The sequence below is a fragment of the Misgurnus anguillicaudatus genome, chromosome 21 (genome assembly GCF_027580225.2).
Source record: "Misgurnus anguillicaudatus chromosome 21, ASM2758022v2, whole genome shotgun sequence".
In the NCBI taxonomy this organism is placed as follows: Eukaryota; Metazoa; Chordata; class Actinopteri; order Cypriniformes; family Cobitidae; genus Misgurnus; species Misgurnus anguillicaudatus.
The window spans coordinates 48,413,304-48,435,457 of record NC_073357.2 but is presented as its reverse complement, the minus strand read 5'-3'; the positions used below and the strand labels follow the sequence as shown (position 1 = coordinate 48,435,457).

The 22,154-nt window shown below is 37.1% G+C and overlaps 2 protein-coding genes across 4 annotated transcripts; one reads left to right on the top strand and one right to left on the bottom strand.

Moving 5' to 3' along the window:
- Window positions 1–209: 209 nt before the first annotated feature.
- On the bottom strand, window positions 210–19,194 carry LOC129448762 (SH3 domain and tetratricopeptide repeat-containing protein 1). 2 transcript variants are annotated; one of them, XM_055211360.2, is made up of 18 exons: window positions 18,902–19,194; window positions 18,515–18,580; window positions 17,548–17,678; window positions 17,308–17,413; window positions 16,955–17,095; window positions 13,627–13,825; window positions 13,457–13,533; window positions 13,148–13,340; window positions 12,881–13,011; window positions 8,515–8,547; window positions 7,423–8,333; window positions 6,598–7,348; window positions 6,072–6,252; window positions 4,808–4,958; window positions 3,526–3,648; window positions 3,242–3,392; window positions 2,590–2,786; window positions 210–1,331 (listed from the first exon to the last, which is right to left on the bottom strand). In XM_055211360.2, the coding sequence occupies exons 1-18, from the start codon at window positions 19,044–19,046 to the stop codon at window positions 1,065–1,067; spliced, it is 3,954 nt and encodes a 1,317-aa protein (XP_055067335.2). In that variant the 5' UTR covers window positions 19,047–19,194; the 3' UTR covers window positions 210–1,064. The 2 variants fall into 2 exon arrangements, with proteins under 2 accessions (XP_055067335.2, XP_073715405.1); XM_073859304.1 differs by having other exon boundaries at window positions 13,148–13,346; window positions 13,460–13,533.
- On the top strand, window positions 10,550–12,879 carry LOC129448777 (gametocyte-specific factor 1). Of its 2 annotated transcripts, none has more exons than XM_055211384.2 (7): window positions 10,550–10,697; window positions 10,905–11,012; window positions 11,096–11,193; window positions 11,466–11,592; window positions 11,744–11,827; window positions 12,089–12,161; window positions 12,503–12,879. In XM_055211384.2, exons 2-7 carry the CDS (start codon window positions 10,937–10,939, stop codon window positions 12,579–12,581), a joined length of 537 nt encoding a protein of 178 aa, XP_055067359.1. In that variant the 5' UTR covers window positions 10,550–10,697; window positions 10,905–10,936; the 3' UTR covers window positions 12,582–12,879. The 2 variants fall into 2 exon arrangements, with proteins under 2 accessions (XP_055067359.1, XP_055067366.1); XM_055211391.2 differs by having other exon boundaries at window positions 10,685–10,813.
- Window positions 19,195–22,154: the final 2,960 nt, after the last annotated feature.

Genomic DNA, 22,154 nt, shown 5'->3' with positions numbered 1-22,154 from the left:
CAGATAAGTAAATTGTGTGAAAAATACCCAATTTTTTTTACACGTGAAACATAAATAGATATTATATTGCGCACTGTAAACACAATCAAAGCTTCAAAAACACAGAAAGAACGGGACCTTTAAAACAAAGTTTCAGCAAGGTTTTTAAATCAATTCATTTTCTATTCTTCACAAAACTCACAAAACAAATAATTGATTTATAAAATACATTATATTTCAAAAATTGTTTTATCGTCTGGCTATTCTACATGCATCAATTTTTATGGGTACCAGCCCTGACAGCTCTTTTTAGCACATGCTGTACATTTAAATGCTGCAAACGCACTGGACCATATAAAACCAGTGAGTTTGTTTTGACAGAGCTGGTGTGGCCTTAGGCCAAGTCATTTCACTTACCGTGAACATGTTTATTTAAAAGTGCAACGCCTTTCATTTTCTGTCATTACAACTAGCAGAACAACCCCTCTCGAGGTAACAAATCTGTTCAATGACATCACTTACCAGGAGGTAAATTGCATGTGCCATTCAAAGGTTCATGGTACATGAAAATCATAACACATTACAAAATGTCAGTCTAGAGCCAATAAATCCTCCTGACTAACCTCGAGAGTGGATTTTAATCTAGAGATATTTAAGAAACAGTGCAAATCAAGTGAAGAAGGAAAGTTATATTGCTTATAGTCCAGTAAACACTTGCTGGAAGAATCAACATGAGTAAGACATTCTGTACATAAATCAACTTGTTCAAATAACATCTAGTAAATAAAAAGCAAACAACGGAAATTCACAGACAAGTTCAATCAAAACAGCATTCAGCAGAAGTGTCCAGTTGCTCAAGTGGTAGAGCCAATGCGAGCAACATCTTACACTCTTAGAAACAAGGGACAAAAGTTGTCACTGGGATGGTACCCTTTAAAAAGGTCCTGTCACTGCCGCAGTGACAACTTTTGTACCTTCTTGTACCTTTCATTGAGAGTGCAGGGAATGCCCATAATGATTAAATATATACTTGAACGTTGCATTGGATTGGATTGCCAATGCAAATGTCACATCAAATTTCAGTTTTATCTTGTTGTCCCAGATATTGTGTTTTTATACTGTGCAGTAGTCCTGAAGTTCTGGTATGGATCCAAGTTGACACGACGAATGTGGAGATCATTGGCGAATGCCCGAGCTCGCTGGTAGAAGAACAGTGAGAGTTCACGGTCCATGAGAAAGTTGTGATAGACAGTAGCCAACCGAGTACACAGCTCTAACTGAGACCTCTTGTTGCCCACGTCCATAGCAGCAGCCAGGGCAAGATGATAATAACCAGCAGCATCAAATGGGTCCTGGCATTCAGAGAAAATATCAAAACAGATTTAAACACGGTTCTCACACCTTAGCTAACTTCAAATTCAAGGACCTTTCAAGGACTTTCCAGGTCCAATCCCCTCAAATTCAAGGACTAAATGTGGGGATACATTTCAAGTGATAGCAAGGTTACATCGTGTTACCTTTTAAGATACATTGTTACAGTTCCCTTTCGAGGGAACTCGCCCTGCGTCACTGTGGTGACACTTTGGGGATGCCTCCAGGGGTAAGTGCGTCTGAATGTATATATCAAATTCAATGGTGAGGCTTAAATACAAAGACAGGGTGACGCGGGAGCCAGGAAGTATATCGCTATCTGAAATATTGCCAAAGACGGCGTTACAGGGATGCAGGAAGTATGGCAAGGGAGACGCAGCGTCTCGTTCCCTTCTCAGGGAACAACAGTTACGTACATAACCCGAGATGTTTTCATGTGTCAAACACAACTATGCAAAAAAACATTTTGGTATGAATCAACATTCGCATACAGAAGATATAAGCATTTAAAGCGAACAGTTTAGCATGTGTGCTTAAAAAGTCTACAATTTTTATGATATTATCCTACACTACACAGGGAATAATATGGATTTTTTCAAGAAAACGTCTTGCATAAAATAGATTCAAGCACTTTCAATGCCCTGTATCTATGTACAAACTTTCAAGGATTTCAAGGACCCGTGGCGTGGGAACCATATTAAGAGCTTAATATTGCAAGGTTGCTTTATGGTTTGCAAGGCAGCAGCAGCACAACTATATAGATATTTCCTAAGTCTTCTGGTTAGACTTAACCTAACCATATTTATTAAACTATTAAACTATACTATTAAACTATATATTGATTTTGTGTGTAGCTGAAACCGAGTGTCGTCAACAATGACAAAACTTTACCTCCATTATTTTGCAGGTATTTCTTTTAGATGCAAATCTAGTTATGAATAGATCATGCATAGATCAGGCAATAAATAACCTTGTTTATCAATATAAGCTTAGACTGCCACCTTCTGGTTCAACTAAGGACCAAAACTACAAATACAAACATTATACAAACATTTTCTTTAAAAAGATTTAAGTACCAAGAGTCAAGTACCAAAAAATAAACAGAGACATATTTTAATTTAGAGAAAAACTGGGGCAAAAACCTCACATTAAGTGCACACATTACAAGGCTGAGTTTATTATTTACATCATAGATTTAAAAATGAACCAGTGAACAGGTAAAGAGATGTTGTCCCTTACCTTTAGATCATAAAAGATGATGTCTCCTAGTGTTTGGTAAACCCTGACATAATACAAAGCTTCCTCGTCATACTGCAGGGGTGAGGGACACAAGGAAAGGGCTTTTAAAAAGTGGTGCTCTGCCATTTCATACTGTTCCAGACAATGATACAAAGTGGCGAGTCGATGGAAAGCCACACGCTCATTTAAATGGTCAGCTATAAAAAAAACACACGAGGGAAACATTGTTATATATCTTGAAGACATTCTCTTTACAGGTTTTTGGCAGTGTCATGAACATGAGTTTACCATGTGTGCCTTATTCTCAGAAACAGACTAAATATTTGGCAAGAAGCCACAATTTGAAATATTATAAATCAGTGCAAAAATTAATAATAATTTAGAAAATGCAAAAAGAAAACTATTCACAGCTCGATATACCAGGATTAAATATTAACTGAATGATACAATTAATTTTTATACTGTACAAATGAATAATTAACAATTATATTTATGTATTTGGCAGACACACGTGACTTTAAGCTATACATTTTATTTATATCAATGTGCATTTTTTTCCTGAAAATCAGACCAATGACCCTGACAGTGCTAGCAAAAAAACACTCTACAAGTTGAGCTACAGAAACATATGTGTGCACATGTGTTAACCTACCCAGACTCACGCTAATGTCTAACGCAGTGCGAGCGAACTCAATGGCCTCTGAAAACTGTCTCAACTGTAGCAGGAGCTCTGAAAGTTTGTTACACAGTCTGAGCTGAGAGCGCACGCTGCTTGTCTTCACCGCAATGGGAAGAGCCCGGTCCTTAAAAACACAAATACACACATCATTTAAATTATATCATAATTGCATTAAACTTGAATGATGGTTTTAAAATAAAATTGATGGTAAATGAATATGCACAGGAGAAAATACCAGCAAGCTGTGCATGACCTACCCTGTAAAAGCAGATGGCTTTCTCTCTGTCTCGTGAGCTGTTGAAGAACACATCTCCGGCTACTTCCAAAAGCTCCAGGGTGAAGAGTGTGTCTCCTGTGCTGAGGGCCATGTCCTGGGCTACCTGTTACACAGATAGCAAATGCACAAGGAACATCATATTTAAAATGCTATGCAAAGCTTTTTGGGTGGCATGCTGTCAGACTGCAGCTTATTTATGCCTATAGCAATAGTAAAGCCATAAACAAATGGATATCTCAGAATTATGTATAAACCCCTTCGAAGTTTTCACCCATTCTCTCACCCAACTCTCTCAAGTCTTTTGTTATCTAGTCCAACTCATTCATTTAAAAATAAATAAATAAATAACAAAATGTTTGTTTTGTTACACTGTCTGAAAAATTTTCGAAAAAATAGTCCCAAGCTGTAGCTAAGGCATTACCCTGTTAAAACATTATATATGTACATATATGTACAGTGTTGGGCAATGTTACTTTTAAAAGTAATTCATTACAATATTAAGTTACTCGCCAAAAAAGTAACTAATTGCGTTACTTAGATACTCTTCATGGAAAGTAATGCTTCTGTTACTTTTAAGTTACTTTCGTGTTTTTACTTTTTCTTACTTGGCTGAGGGTTGATCTCTTTCAGGCCTTGCAGGTGTTGTTCAGTGTTCAGTTTAATTCAGTACATTATTTTATAATTGAATTAATTAAACTGAAAAGTAACTTGCCTTACTTTTTTAAAAAAGTTACTCAAATATTAATGTGTACATTCATAAGGTAATGCGTTACTTTACTCGTTACTTCAGAAAAGTTATATTATTAAGTAATGCGTATTACTTGTAATGCGTTACCCCCAACACTGGATATGTATACATTTAGTACTAATATGTACCTGAGGTACTAAAATGTAGTGTTGAGGTACTAAAATGTAGTGTTGAGGTACTAAATGGTACAGTTCAGGTACTAATATGCACTCTTTGGTACCAATATGCACCTCTGAAGTACTAAAATGAACTCTTTAGCTACAAAGGTGTATTTTTTGAAAGGGTACCGCATCAGTGATGGCTTGTGTCAACAAAACTAAATTGAAGAATTAAAAAAATAATTTAGATTATTTTTTCAAATCATGATGATTGCTACGTGTTAAATCAAGTCAAACAGCTACAACTCTTCCTACTTTTCTGACAAAATGTTAAATGCTCTCCTTTGTGTAATGTAAATGAAATGTAATTATATGGAGGTAAAGACTATGTTTTGAATTGTAAAAGCAGTTCATACCTGTACGTAAAGGTCCACTAACTCGGTCTGTTTAAGGATGTGGTAAATCTTTCCAGCCTGTAACCAGGCATGAGCCTCCTTCCTTTTCCTGCCCAAGTCGATGAAGATGCCCAGGCTACGCTTGGTGTAATCTAAAGCAGTCCTGTTGGCTCTGTGGTAGGACATGAGGAAGAACTTCAGCTTGTGTTTGCTTTACACTGTAAAAAATGAAAGTTGGATCGACTCTATAAATAATTACTTCGATTGGTAACACTTAAAAAATAAAACATTTTCTAAACTTAAAAAAAAAACGATTTTTTAGGTGTTACCAATTGAATTATTTTGATCCAATTTTTAAGTTGACCCAATTTTTCACTTTTTTACAGTGTATATATTTACAGTATGTATTGCTTTGCTTGGTTTATTATTTAAATTACCAACTTAAATATGCAGCAGCCTTCATTAAAGGGGCCATGGCACAAGACTTTTTTAAGATGTCAAATAAATCTTTGGTGTCCCCAGAGCACATATGTGAAGTTTTAGCTCAAGATACTATATAAATAATTTATTATAGCATGTTAAAATTGACACTTTGTAGGTGTGTGCAAAAATGTGCCGTTTTTGGTGTGTCCTTCAAAAAGCAAATGAGCTGATGAAATTCAAACACTGATCACAATGATGGTGGTTTGTTGCAATTAAAACGCAATTGTGCTTTTCTCTGCACTAAATGGCAGTGCTGTGATTGGATAGTGCAGATTAAGGGTTGGTATTATTATAATAAGAGCTCCTTATGACATCATAAGAAGAGCCAAATTTCAACGACCCATTTTTTCATGTGCTTGTAGAGAATGGTTTATCACTGGGGAACCAATCATAGCACTTAAACATGGAAAAAGTCAGATTTTCATGCCATGGCCCCTTTAATTTATGTCAGTAGTTAAACATGTGCTTTAATTACTCATCAATATTCATATTAAGAATATACGTGCTAGCCCAATAAGTTTATCTTTCAAAGGGGCCATTTCCCAGACAGGGTTTAGATTATTTCAGGATTATTACAAATTATTATTACCAACATACCTTACAAAAAACACTCCTGTTGTGCATCTTGAGGCAAAACTATAGCACTGATATTTGTTAAGATATTTCAGTGCAAGATGTTTTAAATATAGGCAGCTCAAACATGCATTTTAGTCTGGGACTAGGATAAACCCTGTCTGGGAAACCACCCCTAAAAGTATTATAGACTACGTCTATATTTTATAATAGGGAAGTCTGGTCCTACCTCTCTGTGCCCAGATTTAGGTACAGCTGACTGATCTTCTCTAGTATCTCTCCTTCTAACCTCTTATCTCCAATCTGCTGTAAGAGGTTCAGTTGGTGCTCATTGTAGATGATACACTGGGCTTCATCTGGACACACCTCTTCATACAGGTGGCACAGGTGACGTATGGCTCCCAGCTGGCCTGTGCAGAAGGCAAATTTGTTAACAACGAAGATACAATGGATAATATTTATTTTAAACCATAAAGTTATGCTGTTCCTACCATCTTCATGTTGTGTAGGCGCTAAATATAATTACTGTTGCTTGGGTAATATTAATTTATATGAATAATGCAAACCTAAGAATCTTTAAACTGACTAAAAACTCAGTAGAATCATTTAGATCTTAAAAAAATAAGACCAGTCATTTTTAAATTTATATAAACTAATTTTAATCAAAGACCAAAATTATCAGCTACACCGGCGATGTGTACTTTCATAAATCTGTATACTTACAAAAATGACGTGTCCAACTGTCTAACACTTACTTTCCATGTCATCAATATGAATAGCGATCAGCAGGGCCCACTCATAATAGATCTTCGCACTCTCATAGCTTCCCTTGGAAATGAAGTATCTCCCCAACTCAAGAAGCACGGAAATAAAACTCAGTTCATGTCCTTCGTCCTCCAGCTCTGAGAACAGCTCTACTGACCGGGTGAGGTATTCCTCCGCTAACCTGTTTGCCTTGACCTGCAAACACATGAACCCGAAATTGGCCAGCACTATGGCCCAGTTATGTCTATCCTCAAACTCCTCGCATATCTCAGTTGCAGCCTGGTAACTGTCAGCAGCTTGCCGAATGTCCGAGGAACGTCTGTACGCGATGGCACGCATGTTGTACACCACGCCTTCCAGCTGAGTGGTGCAGTGCTCAGGGAGTGACGACAGCACACCATCCAGCACCTCCAGAGCTCTGTCGGGTTGCTGGTTGCAGATGTATAGCCATGCCAACCACATGAGAGCATCGGTGGCATCTGTCTGTTTGATGGTTTGGTGGTCAAGGAAGGTGCGCATGTAACGGACAGCTCTGTCGGGCATGCCGTGTTTGTGGAAGAGCCAGGATAAGCACAGGGCATGGGCATGACAGAGAGCCGGATCATCACTGGAGGACACTAAGGCGGCGGCTTGGGTCAGATAAGGAGCCACTTGAGTTGGGATGGTTACTCCGGACAGCTCCGATGCATTTTCCAGTAACAGCGAGATGCCGCAAAGACAATGTGATACAGTGGCTCCCACCTGTGAATAAAATTGATATTTATACTAAACATATGTATACATCATGGATGGATGGATGAAAATGGAGCACCAACCTTAAGTGATGCATGACGTGCACAACTTTCAGCCAAATGTGGCAGACACTGGTCGCTGTAGAGTCTTGCTAACACAAGGGAAGCATGGCTCCACGTCGCATCACAAGCCACGGAAACGTCCTCAGCAAGAATCTGAAGCCTTTCAATGAACGGGATTGCGCTCGTACCGTCTTGAAGCTTCAAATGGAGTTTTGCCAAAAGAAAGCAGGCTCGGGCCTCTGCAGATTTGTTCTTGGCCAGGATTGCTTTTTTCAAAACATACTTTAATATCTCAGGCTCCTCACAGCTCAACAGACAGTTAGGCACTGCCATTAACACGGCAGAAAGGCGTTCGGACAAAGTGAAGAATTTTTTATGGTTTTTCTGTGTTAGGTAGATGAGGGCCAGGTTGGAGTAAATAGCACAGAGCAGAAACATGTCTGTAAAATAATCCCTGGGTGCACTTAAAGCCTCCTCATAGTAAACACGGGCCTGAGAGAACTTTGACCTTCCTGCGCAAAGCTGCCCAAGGAGGAAACAGATTCGACTCTGCGCCCATGAGAGCCGTCTCTTTTGTGCCAATTCTCGGGCTTCACTTAAATATGCCACTATATCCCCTTCATCACAGTGACTGTGGAAATGTGAGATGAGGAATTCTGGGTAAGCACTGTAAAGGAGTTGAAACTCTGGCTGGAAGTCACAGCTGTTCAGGAAGGAGAGGAGAGCATGATGTCCATCTCGACATGTGCTGTCCTGGTCTAAGCAGACAGAAAAATGTTGGGTCCCCTCGGATGCTTTATCAATGGCTTCATTCTGTGTTTGGTGCTTGTTGCTGTTTGATGATACATCTTTTTTTGGAGTCTCATTTATTTCACTCAAAATGTGGCTGACTTTTTGTGTTGGGTTGTTTGTTTCTATCTGATGACTCTTTTCTGGAGACGAAAAGTGAAAATAAGAATAGATTAGCAGCAATTTGATTAGCCCAATTTTAACATTATCTAGGTCTACCGTTTTCATTTACTTATAATGCAGCTAAATAACAATACCTAAACAGTTACACCTACACTATACATTAAAATGTTTCATATTTATTTACAACAAACAGTTACTTACTTTGAACTGTTCCTGGAATTTCTTTTGTCAGATCTGTAATATGTAAAACAATAGTTTGTTAAAAAGAGCCAAAATGACATGATGCATCTAAATTCGCCTGCTTAAACTATGACCTAAAAGTGTATATTGCTTTTGCTATAGAAAGATCTATAGCCTACATTTTAGTCTATAAGCAAGGAGTATGCAACATACTATTACAAATAACTTTTACCTAGACCAGTGATTTCCAACCTTTTTCACTTCAAGGCCCCTTAGTTGCCCACAACAATATTTGAATAGGGTGACCTACGTGCCATTCTTCCCGGACGAGTTCTGGCCAGGATTTCGGGTGCTTCTTCCGGAAGTCGTATTTGTCGACTGCATACGTCATAGAGGATTATTATTATTATTACAGAAAAGCAACCGTTACATTTTAAGGTAAAAATGAAACTATGATTGTATGTCTTATGTTTTTAACTGAATGGCGTATGCGGTCAACAAATACGACTTCCGGCCCACATGGAAGAAACATATATAAACATATATGTTTCAATATAGGTTTTGATATAGGTTTAACATATATGTGACATATATAAAATTGGCCGGTTTCCTATATTATATGTACATATATGTACATATATGTACATATATGTTAACCTATATATTGGTAAAATTATTAAAATCTGTAGCTGCTAATAAATTAAACATAAATAAAGGTCCAACCAATGACAGTCTGCACCTGCAGGAGCCAGGATTCAAACCTCCAACCTTTCCGATTACAAACATGCAATCTCACCCGCCACTGCTGGGATTCGAACACCCAACCTTCCGATCATTAGACAACTAACTCTACCATCTGCACTACTGTTGCTGTTAAAGAACCTGAAACAGTAGCTGTTAAATTGTAAACCATTTTGTTATACATGTCCTAGACAGACCTTGTAAATGTTTTAAACGTGCAGACATCATAACTTTTCTCCCTGTATTTGCCATACACTCTTAAAACGAATGTGTTAAAATAACACATCTAATGTGTTGTCCTTAACTTAACACAACTCTGTGTTATTTTTGTGACAACACACTTTGTGTTGTTTTAACACATCTTGCCCCTTTTCTTTATTTAAACTCAAAATCAAGATGGAATGACACATAGTGTGGAATGACACATAGTGCATATAAGCTGCATATAGGTTTCATATATGCACATATATCCACATATAGGTTCTTTCCATGTGGGACGCACCGAAATCCTGGCCAGGACACGTCTGGGAAGAATAGCATGTATGGTCACCCTGTATTTGAAGGCCCCCCACTCACTCATTTTTTTCCACATAAAATTAAATAATACTTGAAATGACTAGACAGATGTATATTCCCCACTGGCTCTCCTGATTTTGCCAAGTGGTTGATGTCCTCAGGGCAACATTATGTTGACCCTGGGACAACATTTCAATCAACCAATCAGATTTGTTTCAAGTTTAAACTGGGGTTTGGGGTGGGTTTAGGTTTTATTTTGAAAAATGTTGTCCTTGGGTCAACACAATATGTTGCCCTGAGGACATCAACCACTTGGCAAAATCAGTTCGAGCATTCGCCACTTAAATGGCCAACAAAAAGAAACATCTTGATTTTTTGTATAATTTTAAGTCATCTCGAGCCCCCCTTGGAAATTTGCTGCTGAGGCCCCCATGTAGGTCCCGACCTCCTGGTTCGGAACCACTGACCTAGACAACATTGTGATCTTCAATAATCACACACATTTAAACACAGCTCTTTTTCTTAGTTTTTTTTTTATGCAGCAATGTTTACTAAATAATTTGTGACCCTGCATTTGAAAACACAAGTTTTTTTAGCGTTTTACTTTTTCTACATAAAATCATCTCACATAATGTAAAGAACATTTTGTAAAAATATAAACAAGATATCTTTAATATTGATCGAGTAAAGCACACAAATAAGCATCATAAATTAGTTAATTTAAAGTAGCTTTTTCTGTGGAACATCCGGTTACTTTAAGAATACTTAAACGTACTAAAATTTGGTAGACAAATCTAATTTAGTATGCGAATTAGGACGCAGTGGTATTACGCCCTGCGTTGCGCTTTAGCGCCTCCAGTGGTTGAGTCATTACAGAAACACTTGTCGGAGTTTTCGAGATTTCTGGAAGCGCGATTTCCACGGCTGAACAAATCAACAGATTTTTAGTAAGTTTAAAGCTTTTCTTGTTCTCCATGATGCCTGTTTAATGCTCAATCGAATCTGAACTTCACAAAAACGGGTACAAGACAAACACGGAGCTGTTTTACGGCTAATTCTCATGGTAACGACACGCGCGTCTTACCGTTACCTGAAAACCGGACCTCAATCATGTTGTAATTTCGTACACTTTTATTGTGTTTTGTGTATTTAAGAACAACCCAAACGTTTCTAAGAGCTTGCAAGGATGTCATATGAAGGTTCAAGAAAAAAGCGTAATTCCGGGTCGAATGTCCAAGTTCCGCGATGGGAGGAAAGTCAAGGTACACGTGCAGCGGACGGAGCGCTACAGTATCAAGCTCTAATGATAACTTGCGTTGGTTAACATTGCATTGAAATTTTACAGATTTCTGCAATCCTGACAAACTGCTGTTGTGTCCCTATGACCCAAATCATCTGATTCGGGCCTGTAGATTCCCCTACCACCTTATCAAATGCAGAAAGGTTCGTGTGCATGCCTCAGTAAACAAATTATTGTAAGGCATGGTTGTTTGTTTAACACAATTATTTTTTCTGCATTACAAGCACTGGCATTTCCTGTGTATATTTAGATATAGAAGCAATAATTCAGTTTAAGACTAAACTTAAAAAAATAAATCAATGTATTTATGTTTGGTACAATGTAATGTTAACATTTCATCAAATGGATTTACGATTTGCCCTGTTTACACATATTGAGCACTCATAAACATTTTAGATGTAAATGTCATTTTTAGAATCACCCTGAATTGGTCGGTGAATTGTGGACATGTCCGTTCAACGCACGGCACTTGATGAAAAAACATGAGCTGTCCCATCACATCTCAACCTGTTTGGACCGTTGCTCTGTTAATGACACTTATAGTAAGCTCTCTTGAACATAGTGTATCTTTTATTATAGCTTTGAGCAGCTAAACATACTTTCATAACGTAAAAACTCTTTATGAGTAACAAGCCCGACTATAAGTTGTAAAGTACACAAAACTGATCTCCGTTTCCTTTGTAATGTTGCAAGTTGACAATGGCAGGACTGATAGCAAGTTTCAGATCCCTGTGAGCACCTGGACTGCCCCTGCGAATAATGAAGACTGGGATGAAGGTAAGAACTGAATGTGAATTAACTTCAGTTTAATTGGCGGAACCAGTGCTAATGATTTGGGATGCTCAAACAAATAGAGCAATGCCAAAGCTCCACAAAGCCATCTGTTTACACTTTTTTTTTTTTTGGAAAATTAGCATACAAATGGTGGTATCTATACTTAACCAGCATAAGAGGAATTATTCCAACATTAAATTAATGACAGCAATTGATTTTTATAATGTAACACAAGCTCATCAAGATCATGTCTGCATGTTACAGAAATGGAGGAGCGTGCAAAAGTAGCATCTTCTTTTGCCTGGGGTGTGTCTACATCTCGGTTGCCTCAGGACAGGTCAGTGTAGAGCTTTTGAAACACAACACAACAACACTGAACCTCATACGATAACAATTTTAAATGCCAATTTCTTTTATACAGTGCTGCTTGAAAGTTTGTGAACCCTTCAGACATGGTCATTGCTTTTGACATGCAATTGATAAACATGCATCTGACATGTAGGGGGTTCACAAACTTTCAAGCGGCACTGTAGTTGGTACTTGATTATAATTTTAAAGGGTTCTGTGTTATAATATAATCAGATGTCTTATAAAGAATTCTTATAATCGATGGGTTAATAATCAAACCAACAGGAGGCAGCACTTACATCTATAGCATTAAATCTCTGTTTGTATTAGGGAGAAACACAGCAAGTTGACCGCTGGGCTTAGGGCGCCAAGAATTCTTCCCTGGACACTGGGCGAGCAGCTACATTGATTTGAGAGTAATATTGAGATTAACACTGTACACATAGCATTGAATCCTGGTTGTTTATTCTGTTGTTTTTGTAGGTCACTAGTGTTCCTGTGACAAATGTGTCTATTAGTTCAGTTTTCTAAGGGTGAAGCTGTTAAAGATGTTCTTGGCTTAGCCATACTTAACACATAAATATAAAAGCTTACAAGCAGAATAATTGAAAGACTTTGTTTGATTGTTTTGGTGTTGTCATAGTTGCTTCTGTGCCTGTCATTTTAGGTTTGACATCTCAATTTTTTTAATAAATGTACCAGCCTTACCAAGTTTGTATTTTGTGCCGACATCACATTGGCATGCTTTCTTCAATAAGGTAATTGTCTCTTCTTTAATTTTCTCCTCGTCCAATGCAACAATTCGCCTGTCCTCATCTTTCAAGTAAATTTCAGATGATCTGTTTATAAAAGCATAGGATACTGTTAAATTAAACTGTTAAATTGAAGAAATACTGTACACCTTAAGTCTCATAAAGGAAAGCTGTTTTGTAGAGATTTCCAGAGACGTTGTCTCAAGCAAACAGGCACACTTACTCACAAACAGAATCTGTTGCTTTGACCATACTGGTCTTGACAAGTCCAATATCACCGGTTCTCTCCAATTTCCCCATAAACCACTCAAAACAGCCCACCAGCAAGCCCAAGATGATGATGTGGTCTCCAGCCTGAAAGCTCAGTTCATCTGGCCCATCAGCATCATAGTCCTCTTTCGTCTCACACACTCCTACTGCAAAAAAATGTATCATTTCACTATTATGGTACTGTTAAATATTTGACTTTTTTAATAGTAATGTGTTTTTTATTTTTGAACATAACAAAGTAAAATTGTTTAAACATTCTCACCAATCTGGAATGGAAGGTCAGTAGTGTGCTTTCCTCCACCCACTAATATACTCTCTGGACATGACTTTAAAAACCACCTTGAGGATTAGTAGAAAAATGTTTTATTTTTAGGTCTGTGTACTCTGTTTTATAACAATAAGTTAAAGTAAAATTCAAAATGCTGCACATACTCATGAAAAGGAATGACCGGTTCCAGAGCTGGTTTTGGTTTGGTTCCTCTAGATCCATCAGCCAGGGACAGCACTGTCCATCCTGATCCTAAGAATGGAGGTTCGAACAGAGCAATATCTCCCTTTTCCAGGTAAAGGTCACTACCTGATGTAGAGCTATCGAACATCTGATTTGCAGTGCAGCAGCCAAAAAAGGATCCTTTAAAGTAAACGATACATATAGTATTATTTCAAACAGTTTAAATAACTATCTTACTCCTAATAGTGCAGCAGTAAAAACTTGTGACAGGTGGTTTTGAAGAATTTTTTCCAAAAATCCAGGCTAAAGTCTCATGATCTCATTATGAGATTAGAAGCATCAAGGTTTGAATTTTAAATCACTGATTTCACACCGATTTCAATCTTTGTCATGGCTTAACTCAGTCATTGTTAAAGATATCAAAAACAGTAACAACCGAAAGAATGTAAAGTCACACTCTGGCATCACTTTACTTCATTAATACCCATAAGTGTTGAAGTCTGAAGATTAAATATCTTAGAAAACTAAACTAATAATTTTTATCTTCCAATTATTGGATATCCTCAAATATTTGTTCACATTTTGTTAAACAATAAAATAGGAAAGGAGATTCAGTACATTGAAATTGTCACCCTCATTACATTAAACAATACTTTTTATTCATACCCATAGGTGTTAAATATCTGAAATAGCTCTAATAGCATCTCTAAATCACCACCTCTAGGTGGCATCAACACTTTTTCAATTCCACACAAATGTTAAGTAGACACATCATGGTTACGAAAAAGAAAATGGGCAGCTACAGGACAGTTAACATATTTTCTTCTTATAGTACTTTTATGTTCACTGATCCTCTGTTTTAGTTGGCGTGACGTTTTCCCAACATAACCCAAGCCACAAGCAAGGGCACCGAATCAAGTAAATGACGTGGGATGAGGCACAAAAGTAATTGAATATTTTTCGAAAGTTCTTAGGAAACAAAAAAAGATGTTTTGAAAGTATTATTACATGGCACAATTACTACACCGAAAGTTTAAATTCTGTACAGGGCTCAATAATATCTGAGTTGGATGGAAAATACAACTTTGAAAGCAGGCGTGTACTTAATAATCTCTTCAATTCTTCGATCATATACAGATAATACACAGTCAATGGAGGATCTCGAAGGAGAGAGCTCATAAATAAATCAGAAGCCAACAAAACGCCAATGCTTTTAAAAATGTAATCTCATTAAATAAGAGTCCTTAGGTAAACCCCTTTTTTTTTAAAGAGGTTGCATGGAAACTAGTGGCAAGTAATAAAGTATTACAATCTGTTTGTTTTGTAAATAAAGTTGTAATCAAGTTTTCCAAGTACCTTGGACAAACTAACCTCAAGGGTGAATTTTAACTTAAATTCAAAAATGTATTTAAAGGTGCAATGTGGGACTTTTAGAAAGATCTCTTGACAGAAATTCAATATTATATACATAACTATATTATCAGTAGGGTATAAAGACCTTACATAATGTAATGTTTTTATCACCTTAGAATGAGCCGTTTTAATCTATGTACACCGCGGGTCTCCTTACATGTTCCTACAGTAGCCCTAAATGGGCAAACTGCTTTACACAGTGTGTTTCATGCCTACTTGTAGTCATCTGAGACAACGTTTGTCCTGTGGCAGCTACAATAGCTTTTCTCTGCGTTTTGAAATTGTGGGGTGAACTGAACTGTTTGTTGCAATTCGCAATCTCACCACTAGACGCCACTAAAAACCCACACTGCATACGAATTCTGGATCTTCATCATACTGTAAGTCCCTTTCACACATACGGCCTTTTACAGCACGGAAAACCAGTGCTGCCAATTTACCGTAAGAGGTTGTAAGATTACCAGTAATTTACTGGTAAGCGCTATGTGTGAACGGAGAATAAAGATTACCGGCATTAGAACGGACAACATCAGAACGTGCTGTCAGTTGAGGGCCAACTATAACGTTTTGATACAGATGACGCGTTTACTCCTGCACTGTTTATGGACATTTCTCACCACACGTAACGGACACATCTCTTTACCAAAGTTTAAAACAGCTTATTATTTACTTGCCAAATGGACCACGTCCTTTGCACACTTGCTGTGAAACCTATGTGTAAACATTACTGCTGTTCAAGACGCAGGTTGCGACTCGGCGCCTTATACAATGTTTGGTCACAACGAGCAACTGCGCGACTATCAGCGTTTGCCACAGAAGTGAAACAACAAAATACGGACCTTGGATATGAAGTCTTAACCCGCCATTGTTTACAAATGCAACAACAACAGTTTACCAGTATTTTGGTACTGAATGATATCTTACTCGTAAAGACAGAATGTCACTGCGTGTGTGAACAGTACATTTTTGTATTTACTGGTAAAGTCATTCTGGAAAATTCATGGTAATATACCGAAATTACTGTGTGAAAGAGGCTAATCTCCTAAAAAATATAAAAACCAGTAAATCACCAAAAATGACTTAAGGTGGGTTTTAACAGACTGTGTCACAAATATGGTTTTCTCTATACAAATTTTCATGAAAATTGTATTGCTAATAAAGAAATTCATGCTACATACACACCAAACACGTAGCATCGCATTGCTCGTTCTTGATTACTCGCGGGGTTTAACTTTGTGTCATTTTTCACTTGAGTTGAATATTTTCAACTTGGGCGAAGACGCGCATATCGCATCATTCGCATCGCCCCTCGTGAGGATGCATCTGATCACGTCTTTGCATTGACTTTGTATGTAATCTACTCGCGCAAACTTGCATTTGGTGTGTATGCCCCATTAGAGCCAAAAAATTCTAATTTTGATGACATTATTATTAATGGGCGTTGTAACCAATATACCACTTTTTAAGACCAAGGATATTAAACGCACTCACTTTTTCTCTAATTTAGCGCATATGTCTGTTCATTTGTCAGAGCGCCTTCCACTTCCGCGTCAAATCCATTCCACTTGACGAATGCCTTATTAAATTAAGCTCTGTTCTGCGTTTTAGCTGCAGCCTTGACTTCCACGCTGCTACTTCCTCAAATCTGTTCCACTTGGCTCATTTAAAGTCCATATAAATTAAACTTCATTTTGTGTTTTTGCTACTTTTGCCTGCTGCACCACCGCAACACAACAAGGTAAACAAAGCTTTTAGGATACAAAACCAGAATACAAGAAAATGGCATCTACTACAGTAAACGTTTTGGACCCACCCACATTTTTTTGCTTCTGACGCCCATGTTATTATTATTTATATATAGGTACATTGTTTTCATCAGGTGTGTTCATGTCTTACCTTCCTGCATTAGAAAGCCTTTATACATCAGATTCAGTTCCTCTTCTTGAATTGAGATTTCAATTCCTGAATCCTGTTCGAGGGACATTAACCAAAACTCCTGGTCCATGAGAAGATTTTCCATGCACTGACCCAAGAAGCCTAGTGAAAATTCCAAGAATAATTGGTGATGTAAAAATCCATAGCATAGGAAAAGGCCTTATTACACTAGGAAACATTTGAAGTGGATCAAAACCTTAAAAGTTGTCTTAAAATTATAAACGATACCCGTTTTTGTCTTAGGACAACTTTAATAAACTTTTTTGATCTACTTCAAATGTTGAGTTCAAACTATATACAAATATCTAACACACCCATTCTGCAGTATGTGCTAAACCTCCAAATTTCTTCCAAGGATTTAAAAGTGATGTATATAGTCCTTTCGCCACTGTTAAGGGACACCAAATGTGCTGACAATTCCTGAAAGGAAAAAAAAAGGTTAAATGCCGTGGACAGATTAATTCACGCTTCATGTTGCATCTGTATAAAAATCTCTCTTCAACTAATTTAAAGATATTGAATAACTTTTCTATTACAAATAGTGATGAGCATACAGAGATTAGGTTGGTGACCTCTGTGAGGTCAGCTTCCAGCACACACAGTTTCCTGCACAGTACTTCCTGTGTGCCCGTGTCAGCAGGAAGTCGATCTGGCCCTTCCACCATTGCCAGCTGCATAGCCAACACTGCAACAGGAAACGGATTATAGTTAAAGATGGCCTGTATCTAGCACTATACATTCAACACCCCCTGTACAGTCTTGACATGGGAAAATATTCCAGTTAGCTCTAGTAAATGTGTAAGAAAAATTACTTATCTGCTGAGGTAAGAATAATGTGTCAATAAACCAGCCAAATTTTTTATGTACTGCTGTATATTAACATTTCGGTAGTACAGCTTTCAGATCTAATCTAATTTAGACTTTTTAAACATATTGTATATTTTTTTAGATTTTGCAGTAGTCAGATCAGTATTCATTTAACTTGTTAACTTGGTTTTGATTTTTTTTTACATAAAATCATGTGATGATCACTGCTGTGTTTAACCATGAGGGTTAATAAGTGACAGTCAATACGTTTGTAAAGTCCAAGGTATGATCTCTAAAACTCTTTTTGAGTATTACCAGTGCAGGTTAGCAGCAGCACATCCCATCATTAAACTGTGAATACCACAGTGCCATGCTTCTGCTTTTTTTATATAAGCATGTCACGTTGATTGCATAAATGACAATCATTGACTTGGTTTCATTACAATAATCACGAGCTAAATATTATGCACATAATAAAAAATAGCAAGCCATGCAAAGTTGCCCGCATACTTTCAGTAAAGTTCAAATCAAATACGCCTCCATGTCCAAACATTTATTGTTTACATTAGAAATGTTATGAATGGCAGAATTGTATTCCTGCCATTGATAGAGCCCTGATTATGTAACCTACTCTTACTGTTTGAGCTTTGGATTAACTTAAAAATGTTACTGTATGAGTTAAAGGTAAGTGCATTAGGATATGACATTAGTTACCTGTGGGTATATTATCTTCAGAAGCTGCTGAGGTTCTTTTGACGCTTCCCCTTGAGGTCTTAAAATCTGAAAAGATATTTGCACACTAAATATTTGCTTTACCAAAGATTTGCGTCAATGTGAAACTATAAGCCTACATCCATGTGAACATTGTACAAAAACATTAAAATGTAGGCTACTTTTAATACTTTTAAATAATAAAGTTTATACGGTTGATAATGTTGACAGCTGTTAACATAAAACAGGAGAAGGTGTTAAGTCTCCAGATACAGTGAATGAATGTGCCATATACACTTGAAACTCCCAAATTGTGGTAAATCAGTAAAAAAGAGAGACATTACAAACTTTTCTTTTGAGACAAACATCTACAGTACACAAACTGCTTACCCAGGTCTCTAGAAGTGCCCATACTATCCAGTTCATTGCGTGAGTATTCAATAGAAAGCTCTCTACGTATCGATCGATTTTTGTCCGGTTCGTACTCTACACCGTTACCGATTTTGAATGAGTTTACGCTAGTAGCTGCTGACATCCCGGCACAGATCCGTTTAAAACAGCCGTGTGAGTGCGCGCTCTCTATCACGCGCTCATCCTACTGAATACACGCGCAGTCGCGCACAGGTGGCGGAACTGAAGTTCACAGCGCCCATACAGGTCCTTTAGGTTTTTTCTTTTCAACATTTGCAAATAGAAAGTAAAGCATCACGTGCAAGTGCTGCTTTAGTAATTATAGTAGTGCGAATGTTAGGAGATCAGGCAGTTTTTTGTTTCATATTTATAAATATGCTATTGGCACGCAGTTAAAACAAAAGTTGATAATCTAAAATAAGTAAACAAATTAGTTATAATACTGAGTTTTAAGAAACCTTGACGTTTTTTTTTTATTTCTGAGTGTAACTCATTTGTAACCAGCAATGTAAATTCTCATTTGATAAGGAAGAGTGTCAGCATTTCTCCTTCCTCTCTCTCCCCCTAGCACTTGAAATGTTATTTGAACTCTCTCATTGTATTTACAATCATTGTTTTCTTTTATTTTCTTCAATAAAGAAATTATCCCTCCTCTTAGGTTGTTTCTTTAATAATGCATTGGATCTCAACCCTATTGTCATCATACTTTAGTTCTGTTTACATCTTGGAAATATTATTTTTTACTACATTACACAAATGAATCATGACCTGTGTTTATTTTATCAAATAGGGAACAATGTAAGCACATATTAGTGTCAGTAACAGTTTATAAAATCGCATACAGGTGGCTTAAGTGCATTCAAACTTTCTATTTATCAACCGCCTATAGACTACATGCAGGTATGTATGGTATAAATACATTCATGGAAATACTGAATGCGCCATGTTTGCATTGAAATATGCGACCCATGTGTTTTGAGCTAACAACACATTTTTGGTTGATGCAGCAGATAAACAGTGTTGTCGTTTAGTACATATTTCCTTTTTGTGCTGGTCACAGTCGGACATATATTTATGAAGGTATATTTGGTGCAAAACAACCGCACACCTGTGAGAGTGGAACCTGCATTCGCAGGGACCATCCACACATGTGTATCAGCAAACCCGAAGTCACAGATGAAGAGTTGCAAACTTGTAGATTTTTTTTCTTTCCCTCAAATACAACACAACAGTTACACATTCACAAATCCTTCAGTGCAGCTGCACAAATCCCATTTTACAAATCACAGATTAAGAAACTCACAAGCTCACGTTTTTTACTACAATTGCTGCAGTAAATATGGTGCAAAACCTACTTGAACACCTGTATCAAAGTATGTGAAGTCACACACAAATTTTCTACATTCGCAAATCAGTTTGTGCATCTGTGCGATGAGAGTTGCATGTGTGTAAAAAAAATTTTTCACAAATATTTTTTTATTTTTGAAATATTTTCTAGCACAAACACAAGTACATAAATACAACTGCTTGAATCTGCTGCTACGAGTTTCAAACACTCTTTTTCGTGTGCTCTCTGTTTTGCACCAAATATCTCGAGATAAATGGTGCGAAAGTGATTTGTATACCTGTAGGCTATGTTCAGCACTGCCCACCAGGTGGCGCCCGACACTCACTGAAGCAGAGTTTATTAATTACCAGCAATGTTTCAGCAAGGTAAATGGCCTTTATCAAGGTATTATTTTCACCAAGTGGAGAACAATATAAATGGGAGTGCTAATTATACACAGATGAAGGTAATTACATACAATATTCCAATGATTCATTAGTAAACAAAATATAAGTTCCATAAATCTCAAACCATCAATATAAGTAGATTAAAAAAATACAAGCAGCAAATACACACATAGGCCTACATTTAAATAAGATACATGCTTTTTCTTCTAATATACTAATTTGGATGATTATTTCTGTCTTTTTGAATCGGGTAACTGAACAACTAAATTGTTTTTATTATTATCTAAACAGTTGTTTGATTTCTTAACATTTACCCTGGATGCTAACCCAAATCAAATCAGCGTTTTAGACTTGTGGGTAGCTCGTAATTTTTTATATAGGGATCCGATTAAAAAACCTACAGCTCGTACACTATTGAGAGTGGATTCTTATTGTCATGAGCAGGGCCGTACAGAGGATTTTATAAATGCCAAGGTCCATATGTATTTTTCTAGGGCATGCACCCCAGGAAAAAATGTCTTATTTCTCTGCTCTACATATATGACTTCTAACACATCAGAAAAAAAAAAACAATCAAATAACTATAGATGTCAAATGTCAGTATGCACAAGACTTGTGTTGTTTATTAGTAATACATTGAAATAATTATTTTACCATCCTGGGCACATTGCTGTGTCAGTAAAGTAAACATAGGCTAACTGAATATAGGTGAATGTAATCTAGGAGATAAATTAGTTAGATCGGACCTCTCTTCTCCATCTATACCAACAGAAACCACTTTAACACTGTCATTGTTGAAAATCATATGAAGGAAAACAAATAGAGAGTATAAAACACGCATCGTGAAACATCAGAGTGCAATAATATGCAGAAATATGAGCCTTCCATTAGCACTGCATTTTGTTGAACTTAATCATCCTATAACTTCATTATTGTATATAGGAATTGAGAGGGTATTTTCATCTAGAAGGTGAGGTGAGTTGGACCAATTTTTACTTAGACAGGAGGCCTTTTAGGTATATTAAATGCGAACAATGGCCACACATGGTTTAAAAGAAGATTTTGATTTGGGTTGTTTTTATAGATATTATGATATTAAAAATGAATGGGTCTTACATCATTTGGTATCCTATTTATATGTAGGCCCATGTGTGTATTTGCTGCTTGTATTTTTTAATCTACTTATATTGATGGTTTGAGATTTATGGAACTTATATTTTGTTTACTAATGAATCATTGGAACACTGCATGTAACTACCCTCATCTGTGCACAACCAGCACTCCCATTTATATTGTTCTAATAATACCTTGATAAAGGCGATTTACCTTGCTGAAACATCGCTGGCAACCAATAAACTCTGCTTCAGTGAGTGTCGGGCGCCACCCGGTGGGCAGTGCCGAACACAGCCCACAGGTACACAAATCACCCCCGCACCACCCATCTCGAGACACCTGGTGCAAAACAGAGAGCACACAAAAAGGAGTGTTCGAAACTCGC

What these genes read in the sequence shown, in the direction of transcription:
- LOC129448777 (XM_055211384.2), top strand. Translation starts at nt 10,937, where the DNA reads ATGTCATATGAAGGTTCAAGAAAAAAGCGTAATTCCGGGTCGAATGTC. An exon ending in GCGATGGGAGGAAAGTCAAG is followed by an intron (nt 11,013 to 11,095) that starts GTACACGTGCAG and finishes GAAATTTTACAG; the next exon opens with ATTTCTGCAATCCTGACAAA. An exon ending in ACCTTATCAAATGCAGAAAG is followed by an intron (nt 11,194 to 11,465) that starts GTTCGTGTGCAT and finishes TGTCATTTTTAG; the next exon opens with AATCACCCTGAATTGGTCGG.
- LOC129448762 (XM_073859304.1), bottom strand. Translation starts at nt 19,046, where the DNA reads ATGTCAGCAGCTACTAGCGTAAACTCATTCAAAATCGGTAACGGTGTA. An exon ending in AGGCTTTCTAATGCAGGAAG is followed by an intron (nt 13,826 to 16,954) that starts GTAAGACATGAA and finishes TTTACTTTAAAG; the next exon opens with GATCCTTTTTTGGCTGCTGC. An exon ending in AGACATTAGCGTGAGTCTGG is followed by an intron (nt 2,787 to 3,241) that starts GTAGGTTAACAC and finishes TTTTTTTTATAG; the next exon opens with CTGACCATTTAAATGAGCGT.